We start from the raw sequence: 18,251 nt of genomic DNA, 5'->3' as shown, positions 1-18,251 counted from the left end.
CATTGTCGACATTGAGCGGCTTTGCGGGGGCGTGTATTTATTTGCCAATTAAAATATTTTTCCTCCCTTCTTTTTTTGTTAAATTAGCTAAAATAAATTTTATACATATAAATTTTAATTAATTAAAATAAATTTAATTAATTAAATTAACTTATATATATATATATATATATAAATTTTAATTAATTAAAATAAATTTAATTAATTAAATTATATATATTATATATAATATATAATGTAATTATATATATATATATGTTATATATATTATATATAGATTACCGTTATATATATATATATATATATATATATATATATATTTATATATACACCGTCACGTCCGCTGGTGGGGGTCACCTCCGTTGACCGGTCGAATCTTCCCGTCGGACAAGGATGCCGCAGATAATTAAAAAAAAACTTGAGCTTACAGCGTTATCACCACAACTGGACTCTCAGCGCACGACTCACCGCAGGTATAAAACAAACGCCAGAATTCGTTGGTTCAGCGCAGACAAATGACAGGACCTTCTACACTGTTACCCGCAAAGCCCACGCAGTCGAACAGGGATCGGACTTCAACGTTAATTATTGAGGCTCTCTCCGTCAACGCGTAAGTCACCGCAATGGAAAAATGAATCGGTGGCTCAAGGATTTTCGACGGTTGGGTGTGCGCGTCGGTGGAGTGGATGTCGGGTCGATAAGAAAAACGAAGTTGGGGCACGGTTGGAACAATGACGGGGCTATTTGGCAAGCGCGCGGTCGGAGCAAGCAACACTGTCAGGAGAGGAGGGATACGTTGACTGTCGGGGCGTGGACGGAGGCAAGGCGTGTAGTTAGCAGATGCGTAGCACAACACTTGTGATCTGTGCGGAAAATGGGTGCTGACAACGCAATGGGGGAAACCTGATAGTTGATGGTTACGGTTAGTACTAATGCCGGGGAATAGGGTGTTGACAACAATGAACAGTGAACGACGGCGTTGAGGACAACGGCTATGCAATAGTTACACAAGAGTGAACCCTCCCTAACACCAAATGGAGTGGTTGGTTGTAGACAGGGAGGTGGAGTCAGCAGATGGAAAGGGGTGTGCATATGGAAATCGCAATTGGCAGCGGATGAATATAGTCTGAGGAGCGAACGCGCTCTGATACCAATGAAGTGAAAAACTTCTGGAGAGACAGAAATATATATGGAAATATTTTATTAAAAAGATGAATTACAGATGATGATTGATTACAATGGGGTTTCTGGCTTATATACCGCCATGGCACCCTTTGGGAAAGGGCATGATCTTATGATCGTGCCCTTTCGTCTAATTAAAATTAAAATTAAATAATAAACCTAAGTTAACTAATTTTTTACATAACAGCAGATTTGAGGAATTACCATCCCATGGGGCCCTCATCAGAACGAGCCCAGATTTGATGATTTTAGTTTACCGCCAGGACAAGAAATAGAAGACAACAGAATCTCCATGCAATCATTCTCTCAGCAGCTACATGACCATGATGCAATGCAGCAAAGCACATGGATATTGTCACCGATATAGAGGTCAGGCAGAAGAGGCACACACACAAACTAAAGGAGGAATGCAAAACCCTTCAATTCATCATTAGTAAACTGACCCAAGGCAACCCGTTTGGCCCCTCAATTCTCAAGGAAATACTGTCAGCAAAACAGAGGAAGGAAGCAGCAGTGCCTGGTATACTAGAGTTGAATGTGAAAGGGCAAGATCCAGTCACTGCAGTGCCATTTGGAGCTGCAGAAGGCAGTGGCAACAACCTCCCACCCAGTTAGTATATGTTTGTGAGAGTTTTATGGCTCTGAAATACACTCTGTAGTTTTTTGTTAGAATTTTATATATTAGTCTGCTGGTTTTTGTCACCTCGAGTCATGACTCTAGCCTTTTAATGCCATCTAGCTATAAATAGTAAATACTACAGACTCTTGGAACAGTTATGTAGCTGATTGATTGTAGTCTCAGATTTTTGCATGATATAATATATCTTCCAGTTCTTAAAATAAATAAGTAAATCAGATTGACAAACAGCAGCCTAATAAATCTGCTTCTGAAAATTCTTTATAAAAAGATATCAGAAACTTAAAAAAGAATATATCAACATCCCTACAGAGTATATAAAATTCTACCTAGAACAACAAAGTGACAGTCCCCGTCAACATGGTTGGGAAAAGACACACAAAAGCTAAATACAGCATTAAGAAATTGTTGACACGCGCTTATACTTTGTAGTCTACTAGACCAGGAGCTCTTTGTGAATATTAAGTCTTAATCCTACTCAGAAATTCAAGAAGGATAGAAACATTCTTTTTGGAAAATTAAGTTAAAGGCCAGCCTGTAAAATTGGGTTATCTTGTACCTTTACACGATCAGCGTCAGACAAAAGTACTGCTCTCACATCCTTACCCAACAGTTGCGAAACAAAATCAACCACAGGTAATGGTTCAATGAATGCAGTTGAAGACATATCTGCAGCCAAAAAAAGGCAAATACCTGTCAACTTCACTTATATAAAAAAATGTTGAAAGTATCGTCCAAATGCAATTTCACGTTTAACTACAGTAAGCATAGAACAAAGGCCTCTCAATAACAAAACAATGATACTCATCCAATAGTGGAAATTTTTCATCAGAAAATATTTGTGCCAGAAAATATACAAAAAGTCTAATAGTCACCACAAGCAATTTTGCATTCTAAGAGAACATCCCCATACCAAGATTGAGGGATAATCCCATTTGGGTTGGCCTTAAACTTTGGTAAAACCCACGCCAGCTTTCCAATCCCTCTCCAAGGGACTGCTTTGCCGCCAGGTCACCAGAATAAAATGATCTCCCAACAGGAATGTACCTGAAACCAAATACTCGTAGAAGTAAATCACATAACCCACACTGTAATGACACTTTTCCAAGTCCGATGAAGAGATGAATCATGACACCTTTCAGTTGGTAGCTCCCGGAGAACAATATCAAGAACTTGTAGGGCTTCATGCGGACCATCAGCTTGCCTCCCAGTTAGGAATTGGCCTAAATGGTGTAAGTCAGCTTGGGCTGCAAAATTTATAACTACCTTGAACTGACGCTCTCTTCTGTGAAATCCATATAATTAGATATATTTTCAGGATCTATGAAAATCAATTGTAATGATCATACAGAACGCTAATTTCCAGACTCCAAGAACTTGGGTAAAAACAATGTTTAAACAATTGATCAATAATGTAGTATTCAAGGCTGCACAAGATGTCAGCAACACTGAGATTCTTAAAAAAGAAATCAATTAAGATTGATAATCTGATAGACCTAAGAGTAATTGTTGGACAAAACATCTATGGGCATAGAAAGTAACTCTAATTAAGAAACCAAATGCAGTCATGAAACCTGCCATGATAAACTGTTAAAAAAGTCAAAGCCCCAAATAATTATCAAGTCATACCTTGGACCACCAGGTCCATCGTCCCCCTCAACAAGCAAGATGTTAAATTCTTTTGAGGTAAAGGGCAATGGCCCAGCTGTGTACAGACTTCTTCGACCATCATAAACAGGAAGCCTTTTACCCAAATGGGTATCTCTGTATTGGTTGACTAGTTGTCTGATAACAGATCTGTTGACACCTCGTGAAGTCACCTCAGGTTTTATAGTCACCTACATATCAAGCAGTAAAAACAATTTCAAGGAAAAAAACCAACAAAACTTATTTACAAACATATCCACTCAGTAAAAGATTTCCTTCATAAGTTATCTTTCATTCAATGGAAACGTTAACACGTACTTCATAGTTCTAAATACAAAGTTCAATTGCCAAATTTCCCTTTGATACTACTAATGGATAGTAACGGAGCTAACTGAATGTCCACTTTGAAACATGCTACACCGTAACCTATTTCTGGATGTCTCACAGAAAATTAGTTTCACAGTTGGATATGCTTTTGTTTTAGCTAACAAAATTCTTTTGGAAAAAAATTTAATTGTCCTTGGAGAATAATCTCACAGTATATCATGCAGAAAATAAGATCTCAGATGAGTTGCATTCAAACAATTTTTGCTACATATAACTAGCAAACATAATAAAAAGCCATATGATCTTGGACAGGACTTGATGAACAAAGTTTCACCCCTTCAATGAGCCCAAAGCATAGACGTTTTCCATTTTAATCTTTCAACAGCAAGTAGAAATTCACTCCACAACAATAATCACAGCTATACTTTTATGTAATTTAACATGAAATTATTTTTTTAATCATAGTCAAGCTAATCTCAAATCTAAAAAACCGCACCAACGGCATGACCTCCTACAGACAGAATGACTCTTATCTGGCTGAATAATTGAGATTTCAATTAGGTTAAGATAAATTAGGTGCTTATCCATAATGGTCTTGACTCTTTACTCTTTAGCTGCTCACAAAGCTTTATTATATTCTGCATGTTTCAGAGTTGTCTTATTAATGAAAAAAAAAAGTTAAAACAATTGAAAAGAGGGATGTTCACAATAAGTTACAATGTACAAATACATAAAAAACGGTTGTTGTCATGATATTCTTACAATAACACACAAATACAACATCTATGATTCTATCATCTATGCTAAGAGAAATGGAGGTGTTGACCACTACCGGTCAACTACCCATGCAGTCCCCCCCTTTTCTTGGCAGAAAGGGGTTGCACCTGAACGACGTGTCCATGCCAGCCTGCCGTCATCAGCAGCTTGATCATTTTAATTGTAAACCCAGTCTGCATGTATAAATGTAAATAATCTTAGCAGATCAGAGTCATGTATGTAAAATTGCCTAGGTGGACCTAACTTTCTAATGATAATCTACGTCCCGGAAGGTTTTTCGTCTCACCGATCTACGATCGGCAGAGTTTTCCTTCAGCCTGACCCCAAAGCCGGGATGCATTTTGTTATTAGAACTTTAGGAGAATCCTAGTGTGTTAATCTGCTAGATTATAGTTGTGTCGCAGAACTGGGTGGTTTATGAGGGTCTATGTTAAGTGGGTTTGTCCCCTTAAGATGTAAATTGTAAAAGTCATGATGTAATGTGTCTTGAGGGTTGAAAAATGTTTTAAATCCCCTCATGAGTCCTAAGTCCTAGGTCCTAGGTGATGTTTCCGAAGGCTTAGTTCGATGATCCATTTGAGAAAATAAATAAAAATAATAAAACAATAAAATAAATAAAAATTAAAAATTAAAAAAAATTTAAAAAATGAAATAAATAAAAAATAACAAAAAATTGAAAAAGGTATAAAAATATTGTGGAAATTTTCTCTTTTGCCAAATCTAGCTATTTTCAGGAAATTATCATGTTGAGAATTCAAATTTATCGATGCAGAATGAATGTTTATATGTACATGAATGATCATCTTAAGGATTAGCTGCATATGGTATCTGGTTAATGATTCATGATTTATAATTGCGTTGTTATTTCCTTAATTGCTGGGTATCGTTATTGAGATTTGGTCATTTCAAGATCTTTGCGGTTTTAGCAGAAAATCTTGCGTTGTTTCGAGTCATCTAATGATAAATGATTGCTACACATGGTTTACATTTCTGAAATATTTACTAAGTGATCATTTAAATTTTAATCCCATAAGGCACTGGTCTTTTAAACTCCTAAATCCATCTAGTGCTTATCATATCGTGTCTCCCAACCAGCTGGTCCACAGTTGGTTTTCGTCATATCATAGGGTCTACCCCCCTTAGCCGTGGGAGACAGGCTTAAACGGAGGGATCGGGGATCAGCGTGACAGCCCCCGGTCTGAGCGTTGTCGTGTCAATCTGCGCGACAACAGGAGGCATACAATATCCATAAAAAATGATGCTCTCCTTGATGTTTTAAAATCATAACACACCTGAACTAGTTTAATTATAGTATAACTATTTCTAGTTTTTTTGGAGGATGACTTTCATAATATCAAAATATTTACAAGTACTTTTATGATTTATCACACACAAATGTTTTTACTTTCGTTATTTTTTAGCATTATTTAAAGATTAGTTATTGTGTATTGACTGTAAGATTTTCATGTTATTATCAAATAATTCTATTTATTGTCAAGGGAAAATGATACAAAATTTAAGGGGGTCTTTACATTGAGTTACAATGCACAAGTACATAACAATGTCAAATAGTCACTGTTATGATATTTCTACATTTAACACCCCATCAAGAGTGGTCAGGTTAATCTTGATTCAGTCAACAACGGGTTTACCATTGGCAGTTTACAAGACCATGGTGCTGGGTAACCCATGGTCATTGATATGATGGAGCCTATTCCACACTTTTTATAGAATCCTACAAAACTTTCCATCATTATGTGTTCTCAACACCTTTATTTTCTTCTCCATGAGGTTTTTTTTACAAGAGACTTCATCTCTTGTTTGTTTTTGGAACTTAGTTTATTGAGATGTCATACTGGGCGCAAGTCATAATGGTGCATTGATATCAATTTTATATCGCAATTACCGATTATGTGATGGATACGTATGCCTGTCTGGGATCAAATACACCATTAGTTCAGTTGTTTTCTTGGCGGCAGTTACAGTTTTAATTTTTAAACAAAGCATTCCTACATGGGAATCTTGAAGAAGAAATCTACAGGAAACAACTAGAATGTTTTACTGTGAGGAAAGGAGTTGGTTTGCATGTTAAAAAAAGACTATAGTCCCTGTATGGATAAACCAGTCTCCAATAATGTGGTATCAACAGTTTGATCTTCATATATTGGAATTTGGTTTCTTGAGGAGCAAAGTTGATCACCATGTATTCCAAACTGGCTGGTGATCATTTTATTTTTGTGGCTTTGTACATTAATGATATGTTGTTCACTGGAAACAACACTACAATAACACACAAATAGCATATTGTATCTTATAGTAGATTGTATATTGTGTAACAGGCCTAATTCCTTGTGATTCGTGCCAAGTCTGTCAGTGTAAGAAACAGGTAATTACAACATTCTTTAGTGGTTTCTGCTTAGTTTTCAATGGGAGATGAAACCTAATGGATAGACCATGTTATTATTTTGTTTAAAGTGCACATGCTGAGGCCAAGGGAAGTAAGGAGATGGTTTGCAAGGTGAAAAGGTCCCTGTATGGAGTAAAACAATCTCCAAAAAAATGCGGTATCAAAACTTGAGAATTATATAATGGGACTTGGTTTCTCAAAAAGCAATGCTGATCACTATGTGTATTCTAAACTGGCTGGTGATCATTTCATTTATGTGGTCTTGTATGTCGATGATATGCTGCTTATTCGAAACAACACTACAATAACACATAAATACCATATCTATGCTGAGAGGAATGTATGGATATAATGTCCATGAGAAACTATAGTGTCTTTGATATATTAAAATTGCAATATGTCCTGACTCTTAACCAGTTTAATCATATTAACTATTTCTAGCTTTATTTTAATATGATTTCATAAATATCAAAAAATGTACAAAGTACTTTTATCACACCGAAATGTTACTAATTTCATTATTATTTAGTGGTATTTAAGATAAAGTATTGATTATAAGATTTTCATGCTATTTAGTATGACATAATATTATTCATTGTTAATTCAACTCAATTATTCCCCGAATTACTATTCTAAAGTGCATTAATCATGTGCAAAGCAATAATCCTGTTCGCACATTTAGCAAAAATAAAGCTTGCAAATGATAGTTCAGGCAGGAAAGTAGCTTACATCGTATTGGTGAAGATCCTTTTCCGGTAACTCTGTAATAAAGTGATTTGCCTTCACAAGGCACTTGATGCCTGTTTGACCTTTCCCAGGACGGCGAGGAAAAACCAATTTTTTACTGGATATAGGAGGAGCTTGAACCTGAGATGGACCTGCTACCTCAGGTTTGGAAGCTTGCAATGTAATTTTCTGAAAGTGTTCTTCTAGTGGAGGGCCTGCACTTTCTGGAGGTAACAATGATGGACGCCCCAGTGGAAAAGTTCGGGGACCTGTGTCAGCACCTACAAAAGCTTGCTGATAAGGAGTAGCATGAGATAAAACAGCTTGGCGCAGGTCGGGAATGGACGGTCCCACAGTTGCAACAGGAACGTAAGAACCTATAGAAAGACCAGACACCGGCCCGGTACCTTGAGCCTCTCCAACTCGTCCCTTTCCTTTTGCAGCTTGCCCATGATAAGGCAGAGGTGGGCCACAGCCTTGTTGATGTTGCAGTGATTGAATATACTCTCTCCCTTGTGCAGCCTCAAGAGTCTGTTGCGGTTGTTCTAAACGTTGTAATGATCCAGGTGAACCCTGCAGCAGACCTTCTTGTGAGACCGTTTGCACATGACGCTGATGGCTTTGCTCAGTTTGCTGTAAGTGTGGCCGAGGCTGTGATGTTTGGCCATGTTCTGTCTGCTCTGGTTGGCCATGTCGCTGCTGCTGCCCATGAACTCGTAGCTCAGAAGGCTGTCCTTGGGCTGAGGAACCTTCTTTAGGTGTCTTCCTTTTTCGTGGCATGGTTATAATTTAATTCCCTGTTAAAATACCATGGATAATCTCTAGTGACTTTATTTGGAAGTTTGCAATCTGGAGAGTGCTTCACCAAATCACTGGAGTTCTAACTTTTTGCCAGGCACAAGCTACAATGTCAAAAGCATGCAGGTCAGGGAATAAGTTGAATGTAACGCTAATTTAAACACCCTGAACTGCTTGCACATGAAAATAAGAATTGCCTGCAATAGGCACAGAGAAAAGATAAATTCCAGCAAAACATATAAACATCCTTAATAAATAGTAGGGCAAAAAACTCAATGAATGAAGTGAACTAATTTCACCTCCAACTTAATCATTTCATCTCTCTCTCACTCACACACACACGTCAAAAAGCAGATGGAGTCAAATCATGCTGGTGGAAACAGACCTGCAACCCACTGAATTGAAAACATTAAAGCTAATCTTATAAAATCAGAAAGTGACTCCAATGGACAGCATGAGAATCACGAATAAATTAGCAAGTGCTATAGAGGCAGAAGAGAACACGGGAACTACAATGCGGAAAATGTTTACTGTTGGAACACAAATGGAGAAGACTGGCCTCTAGACAAGCGGAAAATGAAAAAGCACATACAATCATGTTACAGGAAGAGAATATAAAAAAAAATACAGATAAATTTAAAAAAAAACAGTGATACTACAATGACCACCTTAGGCCAAAAGGCGAAATGAAAGTCCAAGAGTACTAAAGCTAAACATTGATGAGATCAGATTGTAGATCTATAGTGAACAATTCAACAAACCTAATCCAGCCAAGCAAATCAAAGTAGAAAAATATAACAGTATTTTAAAAAAGTAAAAACTTGAATGAATTATCCACAAATGAGGGTGATGTATTTATACACTTTCATTAGGGTTCATGTGCTAGCCCCAAACCTTAGCCAAAAATAGGAAAAATACAATAAAGCGTAATAAACTAAGTAACAAGACCTGGCCCCCAAGGATCTTGTGTCTTTATCCTATGTGTCGGACATTGATATGCTAGGACGTGTACGGCATGAGTCATGCTTTAATGGACCATGTCTATATCCCACATGTCAGACACTAAAATGCTAGGAAATGTGTCAAACACAACCTATAAGTGTTCTACTTGTTCTAGTACTAGATACCTAAAAGTTGTTGAAGAATGTAACTAGTGTTGGTCTTCATAATTGTATTTGTCAAAAAAAAAAATTATTGCAAAAGAAAAATATTATTGAAGCATGGGTTTCATGTTTTTTTAGCTCATAGCCTCCATTGAAGGCTTTTAGGTTATGTCAAGAGTCAAGAGAGTCATTGTCATATTTATTAGACCCATCTTGGGCTTTTGTATCATGTAAAGAAATTTATTTTTGAGTCAAAACAGTCATTTTGTCTCTCCTCACCGAATTGGCCCTGTCCTAGAGAAGTCGGCCCTATTGGAGGCAATTCGACCTCATAGAAGCAGCATGAATAGAAAGAGTTAAACTTACTTGGAACCACACACACATAAATTCGATCTACAAGAAGAAAGAGGACGAAAAAGAGTGAAGTGTGGGGTAAAAAGACCTAATCCAAAAAGAAGGAAAATCGAAGTTTCTAGGCATCTCTCTCACACATGCGAAGTTTGCTAGGGTTTCTGGACAGAAGCTGGGGCTGAAATTTTGAAGTTGGGGAGCCAAAATTCTGGATTGAAGCTGCATCTAGGAAGCTGACACTTGGAGACTTTGGCAGAATATATCTACTTGAAAGAGGGGCCGACTTGGTGATTTGAGGAGGTCTTTGTCTAGGGTCTCGGATTGTCTCATCTTGATTTGAATCTACTAGTGGAAAAGTTGGACTGGGTTTTCCCCTAGATAGGGGTTTTGCCCTGGCTGAGTGCCTACGTCTTATGTTCTTTTCTTGTGTTCATGATCTTCATTTGTTTGGCATTTATCTTGATGATGAAGGAATATAATAATAACAAAAAGAAAGTAATATAATATCACAAGAACTTGTCAAATCAAGAGAAATTAAGCTAAAAGAAAAACCTAATCATACTGCCCTAGATTTCTCAACATGGTATCATAGCTTGGTTCAATGACATAAGGGCAGTTAGAAGGTCACTAAAACAGTAGAAGGGTTCAAGTCAAAAGAGAAAAGTTAGTTACCTAGAACCGAGCTCCTAAAGGAAAGAAGAACGAAATTTTGAGCACTCAATTACCCAAGTCATCCATCTCTGCAATTGAAAAGGAATACAAAGAGTAAAGAAGATCGAAGTACAAAAGGACAAGGAATAATTTGTATGGCCTCGTCTAGCAATAATAGAAGGTCAGAGAACAATCTAAATCTCTGTGATGTGGAAAAGTTTGAAATTTGAATATTACAATCCGAATTTCTGTGGGTTTTTGTGATGAGGAACCGAATAGCATATTTGTGAGCTTAGTCAAGACCGAGCTCCTTATGAAATAGAGAGAAATTCTTAATATATGAGATTTGTACCTCAATAATCAACTTGGAAGGATCATAAATGCCTGACGTAATGAAGTCTATTTTGAAGTCTAATTCAAAGGAACATAATCTGTCTTTGATCAAATTCAAGGACAGATATCTCTCTGTCTACAACAGCAAAACGAGAACCTTGTTTAGCACCTTCTATATATATTACTCTAATGAAAGGTCAAGAATGAGCAGTAGAGTTGTCTTTCGAAAAGGAGAGTAAAGAAAGAATTAGGTACACAATCTATCATTGGAGAATGGAAGAGCTTGTTAAGTAAGTATCTCTGAGAAGGAAGCAGTCTAAAACATAACACCTTGAAAGCCTCTACTACAGTCAAAAGAAAGCATCTAACATTTTGGACCAGTTTGCAATCAAAGTCAAGTAAGTGTTGCTTTTGTTCTTTATGTCTTTATCATCTAACAATATGTTTCAGTTTGCTAGAAAGAACAACAAATGGAACATCAAATCAAAGGTATGTAATTTTGAGGTATGTATAGCATGTTTTTAAAGTTTGGATACCTATATGACTCTAGGGTTGGCTAGTTGTTAATATTTAGAGATTGTTGACCCTAGATAGTACATATAAAGAAACCCTTATCTTATTTGCTTGTTCCCTCTATGAATCTCTAAATCATGATATCTAAGGTCTATAGGTATATGACAATTCTTTGTGAAAATAGAATTGTATGATATTTAGATTTTGACATAATACCTCTAGAAGTAGTTAGAATCCCTTGGAATTCATTCATTGGATTTAGATCTGAAAACCCTAGTTTATTCTTGGTAGTACTTGTGAAGAAATATTGCAGCTATATCATGACTCGGTAAATCAAATCCTTAAAGCACAAGTTGACAAATAAGGAGATGAACTATGAAGATGTCATATTTCAGAGGGAGGCCTTCATTAAACACACCAAGTTTGTAAAAGGAGTAACTTAAGGTATGTATAAAGATTTATAGTAAATCTTCTTCATATTACACAAGGTACGGTCATTTTGAAATTTGTTCTATATTACTAACTCTTTCATGTATAGGATTTTGAATCATAAGGATTCTTGTTTGGGTGATTAATCTTTAGACTGAATCTACCCTGATCATCTCTTGTTGTTTGCTCATTTTGGTGAAACTCTAACCTTTAGGGTTCACTGTAAAACCCTAGTCTCTTGTTGCTTAGGGTATGTTGACAATGAAACCCTTAATCTACTTAGGGTTTGTACATAAAATCTAGAAATGAATTCTATTCTTAATGTTTATGGTTTGTTAATGTTATGAAACCCTAGTCTTTTAGGGTTTGTTATTAATGTTTAGTATATATAATGAAACCATGGATTCTTAGGGTTCGGTAAATTAGGTTTTATAAACAAAAACCCTTTTAATTGTTAAAAGTAATGTCCTTGGAATGAAACCATAGGTGTATAAGCTTCCCCATAATTGAAAACCTAGTGTTGTCAAAAATTGTTGAGGTCTGATGTTTGTATCTAGGGTTTACAATAAAACCCTAGTAGAGATTGATATAAGAATGAATCCCTAGATATTAAATGTTAATATGCTAACTTGATTGTTGATATCTTCTCATTGATGAAAACTAGGGTTTGTAACAAAACCCTAGTAAAGCTTGATATAAAATTCTAGGGCATAATATTGAAAATGTAAAGTGTTATGATTGGATTGCTAACTTGATTTAGTTGTTCATTAAGGCTTTAAGTCTCGATGATGGAATATAGGGTCTATGACAAAACCCTAGTAAATTGTTAAAGTCTAGAAAAAAAAAATGTAACATTTGTTGACTATTAACCTAACTAGGTTTAGGTATCTAATGTCTAAAGCTTGATTATTTTGATACTTCTATTGTAAATGACATGATTTTGATATAGTTGACTTCATGCTTTTGCATATTTGTACTTGGTTTTACTTCTTGTTAAAGAAGTGCAGGGACATAATCTTCAAGATGTTGCAGATGTTCATAATTAAAGATAAATAAGCATGATGGAAAGAGGAAGTTGTAAGAAAGACAATGACATTAAACATGAATAGATGTTCTTGTTGCCTTAGAAAGGATGATGCTCCTAAAGGACTAAAGCTTTGAAAGACTGAAGTTCTCTGATGTAATGATGATACAAAAGAAAGAGTTTGTGTGGCTGAAAGAATAAAAATTGTTGATGGACTTATTCCCTAGTTGAGAGGGAGCTTAATTGAAAAGCTAATCTCTTCGAATTAATAACTTGATGTAGAGATCATAAGAATGATTGAGATCAAAGAATAGCTAAAGCACTACAGACAGGTTGTTAATGATTGATGAAGTTGCAAAACAAAACATGGTTACATTGAAAAGTGTTGAGGCTGAGTTTGGTGTTGTTGGAAAATTGATGAAGGAAACTTCCAACAAGATGTATTCGGATAATATGATGAACGTTTGAAGCATGCTTGGATTGGTGGATATATCTGGTTTAGTTGACAAGGAGAGATGGAGCATCTTGGGGCGACAAGATGCTTGGGAGGAGATCTGGCCAGCCTGTGATGATGTCTAGATCCCTGGCATTGGTCTTGGAGCTCTGACCTTGGATACGCACCTAGATCCCTGGGTTGGTGTTAGAGCTAGAGCCCGATGATACCTAGAGAGGCTAAATCTTGGAACACGCTCTAGTTCCACCCAGTTAGATACCCTGGTCAGGTATCTAATATGTAGCACTATGTGTGTTGTGACTCTTCATAGAGTATATCATTTTGAGATCTTCCATGTACCTCTGTATATATGTAATTATGAATACCTCCCTATTTAAGAGGGAGTGTTGAAGAATGTTATGTAATATTCCTAGGGAATTTTTACAGTAAATAAAAAAGCAAACATACACAAAAACACCATAAACAATGAACACACAATCGGACCATAAAATTGCACCAAAAACTGCGTTGTTGAGCTCTTTTTACTAATAAAGATGGGTGTACAATAAGGTGTTGGAAGGAAGGCACTTGGGCTTGCTCAAGGCAAGCTAGCAAAGCCCCAAATGACAAATAACAAACACGCCCTCCACCAAAATTTTGCTATGTTGCTCAAGCTCTACGCTGAAGATGCCTAGAAATATGTTGTTGGCTAAATGGATCTGCTGCTAGGACCCTCTCCGGTGCTCAGAAAATTCTAGGAAATTAATACCGACCTCTTCACCAAATACCCAGAATAACCCACAAAGGAATTGGCCAGTGCTTGACTTCAGAAATTCGGCCCTATTTCCCCTAGCTCCTCTAGTTGTTGGCTGAATTGGGACCCCTATTTGACCCCTCAAATCTGCCTAGAAAATTCTACCAAATTATTTCTAAGGTCCTTGTCAAAAACCCAGAAAAGCCAAGAAAGGGTTTATCCTAGTTTTGACACTCCAAAATTAACCCCAAATTCTTGGCCCTCCTCCACAAGCTAAAGATGTAGCCTATAGCAGATGTTGCATTTACTGCTCCGCCAAAATGTTGGAAAAGCCCCCACAACACTTCCCCGACCTCCACCTTAAGTTTTAGGCCCAAGCTCCCTCGCTCCTCAACTCCCAAGTGCGTCTCCTCCAAGCATTGTGCAGTCCCTGCGCTGCTACAACTTTCCCTGCTGCTGTAACTCGACCTCCCTGCTGCTACGTTCCCTGATGCTGCAACTCGGCCTCCCTACTACTACTTTCCCTGATGATGTAACTCGGCCTCCCTGCTGCTGTAACTCAGCCTCCCTCTACTACTTTCCCTGTTGTTGTAACTCGGCCTCCCTGATGTTGGTACGATTTGGGACTAAGGAGAACTCCCTCCTTGGGCTGGCACTCAAAGTCCACCGAAGCAAGGGTTGAGATCTCCACTCGGAGACACTCGTGTGTTAAACAACACTTGTAGACTTGGCTTCCGTTCAAGCGTGCTATGTCAAAGACAAGTTTCAAAATAAACGAATGAACGACCAAAATGAGTGTCTCTTGCTCTATTTATCAAAGAGTCTACAAGATGCCCATGTGGGCCCATCTCGACTTTCCCCCACCAACTTCGCTCCAATGAGAGTGTACTCCACATGTGGGTCATAATTCTCCATGGGGTGGCCCCCATGCTCCAATAGAGCAACAATATTTCCCTTCCTTCCTAATGTTTGGGCCCCCACTTACTCCCAAAATTCATGTGGGACCTCTAAAGTCTAAACCCACATCTCCTAAGTGCAAACATGAAATAAGACAAAATTGGGCAAGATTGATATTTTCCTTAGCAATATTGCTAAGCAGGAATATCACAGTCCTTCCCGCCAAAATGTTGCTTGTCCTCAAGCAACTGCCGACCAAGTGCTCTCTCCATGCTGACCCAATTACCACTGCGAGCAATACCAAGGTCCCAATTATGCCACTCAACCACTCCCAATCCCTGTGGTGACCTGTCATAAAGGAGTCCCAATGGAAAATCTGGGTGACTTCCCCCTGTGGGAACCCACTCTCCCCAATCCGTAACGCAACTACTCAACCATGTAGCTCTCGAATCCCAAACTAATCTCAAAGTGAGTCCATCAAGTGGATGTTGTCCCGGCCTGGTCATAACTGCGACCCACTCGCGCTCCTACAAAGTCATCCACTCTGATAAACCTCCGCTACACACCCAATAAGGTAAAACTCTATTGCGCGCAGGCCATTCCTGCCAGAGCACCCCGCCAAGGTTACCATCTACCGATGCACACCCAGACTCTTGTCGAAATAATAGCAAGAAGGGCCTTCCTTGCCTCGTAGTGATCATCCTGATGGTCTCTGACCTGTCATCCAGAAGAAGATGCAATCCCGTCTCTGTCATCCCCGTGATCCTCCCAAAACAAGGTAGTCCTCTAACCCAATGGATCCCTCGATCCCACAACCAGATTGGAGGCCCATCACTCCCAATTCCTGTTGCCTGCCATTGAGTAGTGCCAATGACCACCAAAACCCATGCATGTCAATTTCCTGCCATATCAGCACAATGCCCCAAGTCATCAATGAATCTCCAGGGGACAAACTACTCTCCATGCAACTGAAACCTAATGGAAGACCTATACGATCTTCCCCTATAGAAACTAGCACATCCCTGAATGTGGTTGAACTGCCAAGCCTTGAGAGGCTGAGATCCCGTGCTAATTGCAAAAGGAAACTACCATGCTGACGTTGCGACTCTCTAGCCATAACTAGTGGTGCAACATGCTCATATTTCCCACTTTGTGCAGACTGTATCCTCTTCTCCTAAGGCCTAGTGGCGAAAAATCTGTGAGATCCATGCTCATCCTATCCGGGCATCCCCATGATGCCGATATCTATGCCTCTACTACCAATCTTGACCCTAAGCAACAACGGGATAAATCTGCCTTGCCATGCAGTGGAGGTCTCAGTGATCCCCCATGTGTCAAGCCCAAGGTGAACTGGATCACCCTCTGCCATGATCCTCCTCATCACCAAGGGAAGTGATCCACCCACCAACCGGATCCCTAGATCTCCCAACCATACTGGGATCTCATAACTGCCACTCCTCGCAGAATGTCGCTGCATAGCACTGCTACCTACTAGAACCCATCTGGCCCTATAGGTATCCCATGGGTGGACACTAGGTATCAGGAGTCTATCCCGCGTAAGACAACCTGCCCTGTTCCTGCCAAACCACGCAGTGTAGTCCGCTATCCCAACTCCTAACAATACATCTAGATACTTCTCAGAGTATGGGTGCCCTCTTGTAGACTGTCTCACTCGAAGTGCATCATGCAGTTCCCTCACAATCAACTTCCCCTGTGTGAGCCCAGGAGTGGAACCTATGCTACCTCCGCAATAAACCAAGTGGTCCCTAAACCTGCATCCGTCAGCCTATGCCTCCACCTAAACGCCTCAACTGGAGAGTCATGGGTGGGTAGGTCCCCAAGGGTAGGATCAAGAATATCTCAGGGTACTAAAGAATAACCTTATGGGTGCCCCTCTCTCGATCTCGGATATGTTGATAAACTAGGCGAAGACCTATCTCTGTACACCATAGGATATCCCCGACTACCTCTATACCACCATGTGTCATCGCGTGCCCTGTCTGTGTCAAGGTGCCAGTCACTCCCCGCGTGTACTCAATGTGATGTAAGACACTCCTACTCCACAACGCAATCTAGCACACTATAGTACACCACCATGCACCTCCATGTCCACCAGTAGTCCACTGCTCAATGCTAGATGCTCCCACACATCCCTGGATGTGATGGCCTATCGTTGTGTCTCTACGTGTTGGGCCACACCTAATCAGTGTCATCACCTCCACCATAGCATCACTATACTTGCTGATGAATGGATCTTCTCTCCAAATCCCCCCAGATGGATTCGAGAAGTGAATCTCCCTATGTGTCAACAGTGATGCCACCATTGCTCTGCTCCTTTGCGTCCTTTGTGCTACTGCTAGGTCAACTGTACCATCCAGGTTGTGTAGTCAATCAGCATATCTGGGAAATGATAGGTGGTCCCACCCGGATCCCCAGTGCCTAGAAGCTTTTGCTGAGCTACACCTAGGTCCACCACCATCTCCACAGCCCACTCCACAAGGTACCAACTCAGAATCTCTCGTCATCCAACCCCAAGAGAGGGATCGAATGCACAAACTCCTGCACATAGAACAACCCCAACATGCGGATGTTGCACCCTATGCAACTCCAATCGTCTCATCCCGCTACATAGGTCAACACATGATATCTGACTAGGTAGCTTTGTCATTTTCTCTCCAATGGGCAGAGGTGACCCAACAGTGTTGCTAACTTGGTCATCCCCTCTGGTATGCCTAGACAACTCCACCTCTCTCAATCCGATATGTAGGGATGGGATGATAATGCAATAGATCCTGTCAGTGTTCCTCTGAAGTGAACTGTGCTGGAATCCCAACGTGTGGTCTCTATGATGCCCCTCATCAATGGCTAGCCAAAAGGGTGGCTGCACATCCTCCTCCATCATTGGCTCGACATGAGCCTCCAAATGCTCCTCCATAGACAACCCAACATGCACGATATGCTCACCTGTCCGTTGTAGGTGACTGTCGTTCGGCAACTTTGTCATAGTTCTGGATGGCCCTACACCTATTGGCTCCTCATCAACAGTGGAGATCTCTCCCGACACCTCATCAATGGATACCTCAACAACAGATGGCATCTCATCAACGGGTGTATGCTCAACTGTCTCCTTGCCAACCATGGCTCCTTGAACTACTCTCTTGTCTTCTTCCTTAATCCTCCTCATCATCCCCGCAAAATTCCACTAAATCTCCATTGGTTTGTGCATGCCTCTTAGTTCACAGAACTCCCAAAAAGAGAGGGA

The 18,251-nt window shown here is 39.4% G+C and overlaps 1 protein-coding gene across 4 annotated transcripts in view; it reads right to left on the bottom strand.

Annotated features, from left to right (window-relative positions):
- LOC149238674 (protein argonaute PNH1-like) overlaps nt 1-18,251 on the bottom strand; it is a 147,457-nt gene that overhangs the window by 91,583 nt on the left and 37,623 nt on the right. For 2 of the 4 annotated variants that reach the window (XM_089373145.1, XM_089373144.1), the window contains 5 exons: nt 7,707-8,698; nt 3,449-3,657; nt 2,955-3,104; nt 2,733-2,866; nt 2,379-2,488 (listed from right to left, as the gene is read on the bottom strand). In XM_089373145.1, coding sequence (XP_089229271.1) covers nt 2,379-2,488; nt 2,733-2,866; nt 2,955-3,104; nt 3,449-3,657; nt 7,707-8,483 — 1,380 coding nt within the window. In that variant the 5' untranslated portion in view covers nt 8,484-8,698. The remainder of the gene's footprint in view (nt 1-2,378; nt 2,489-2,732; nt 2,867-2,954; nt 3,105-3,448; nt 3,658-7,706; nt 8,699-18,251) is intronic. The other 2 variants (XM_089373143.1, XM_089373142.1) reach the window with 1 other exon arrangement.

Source organism: Pinus tabuliformis, chromosome 8, assembly GCF_031772625.1.
Source record: "Pinus tabuliformis cultivar Carrire ecotype Pingquan chromosome 8, CPIR1, whole genome shotgun sequence".
Taxonomy (NCBI): Eukaryota; Viridiplantae; Streptophyta; class Pinopsida; order Pinales; family Pinaceae; genus Pinus; species Pinus tabuliformis.
This window is presented reverse-complemented; position numbering and strand designations above follow the sequence as displayed.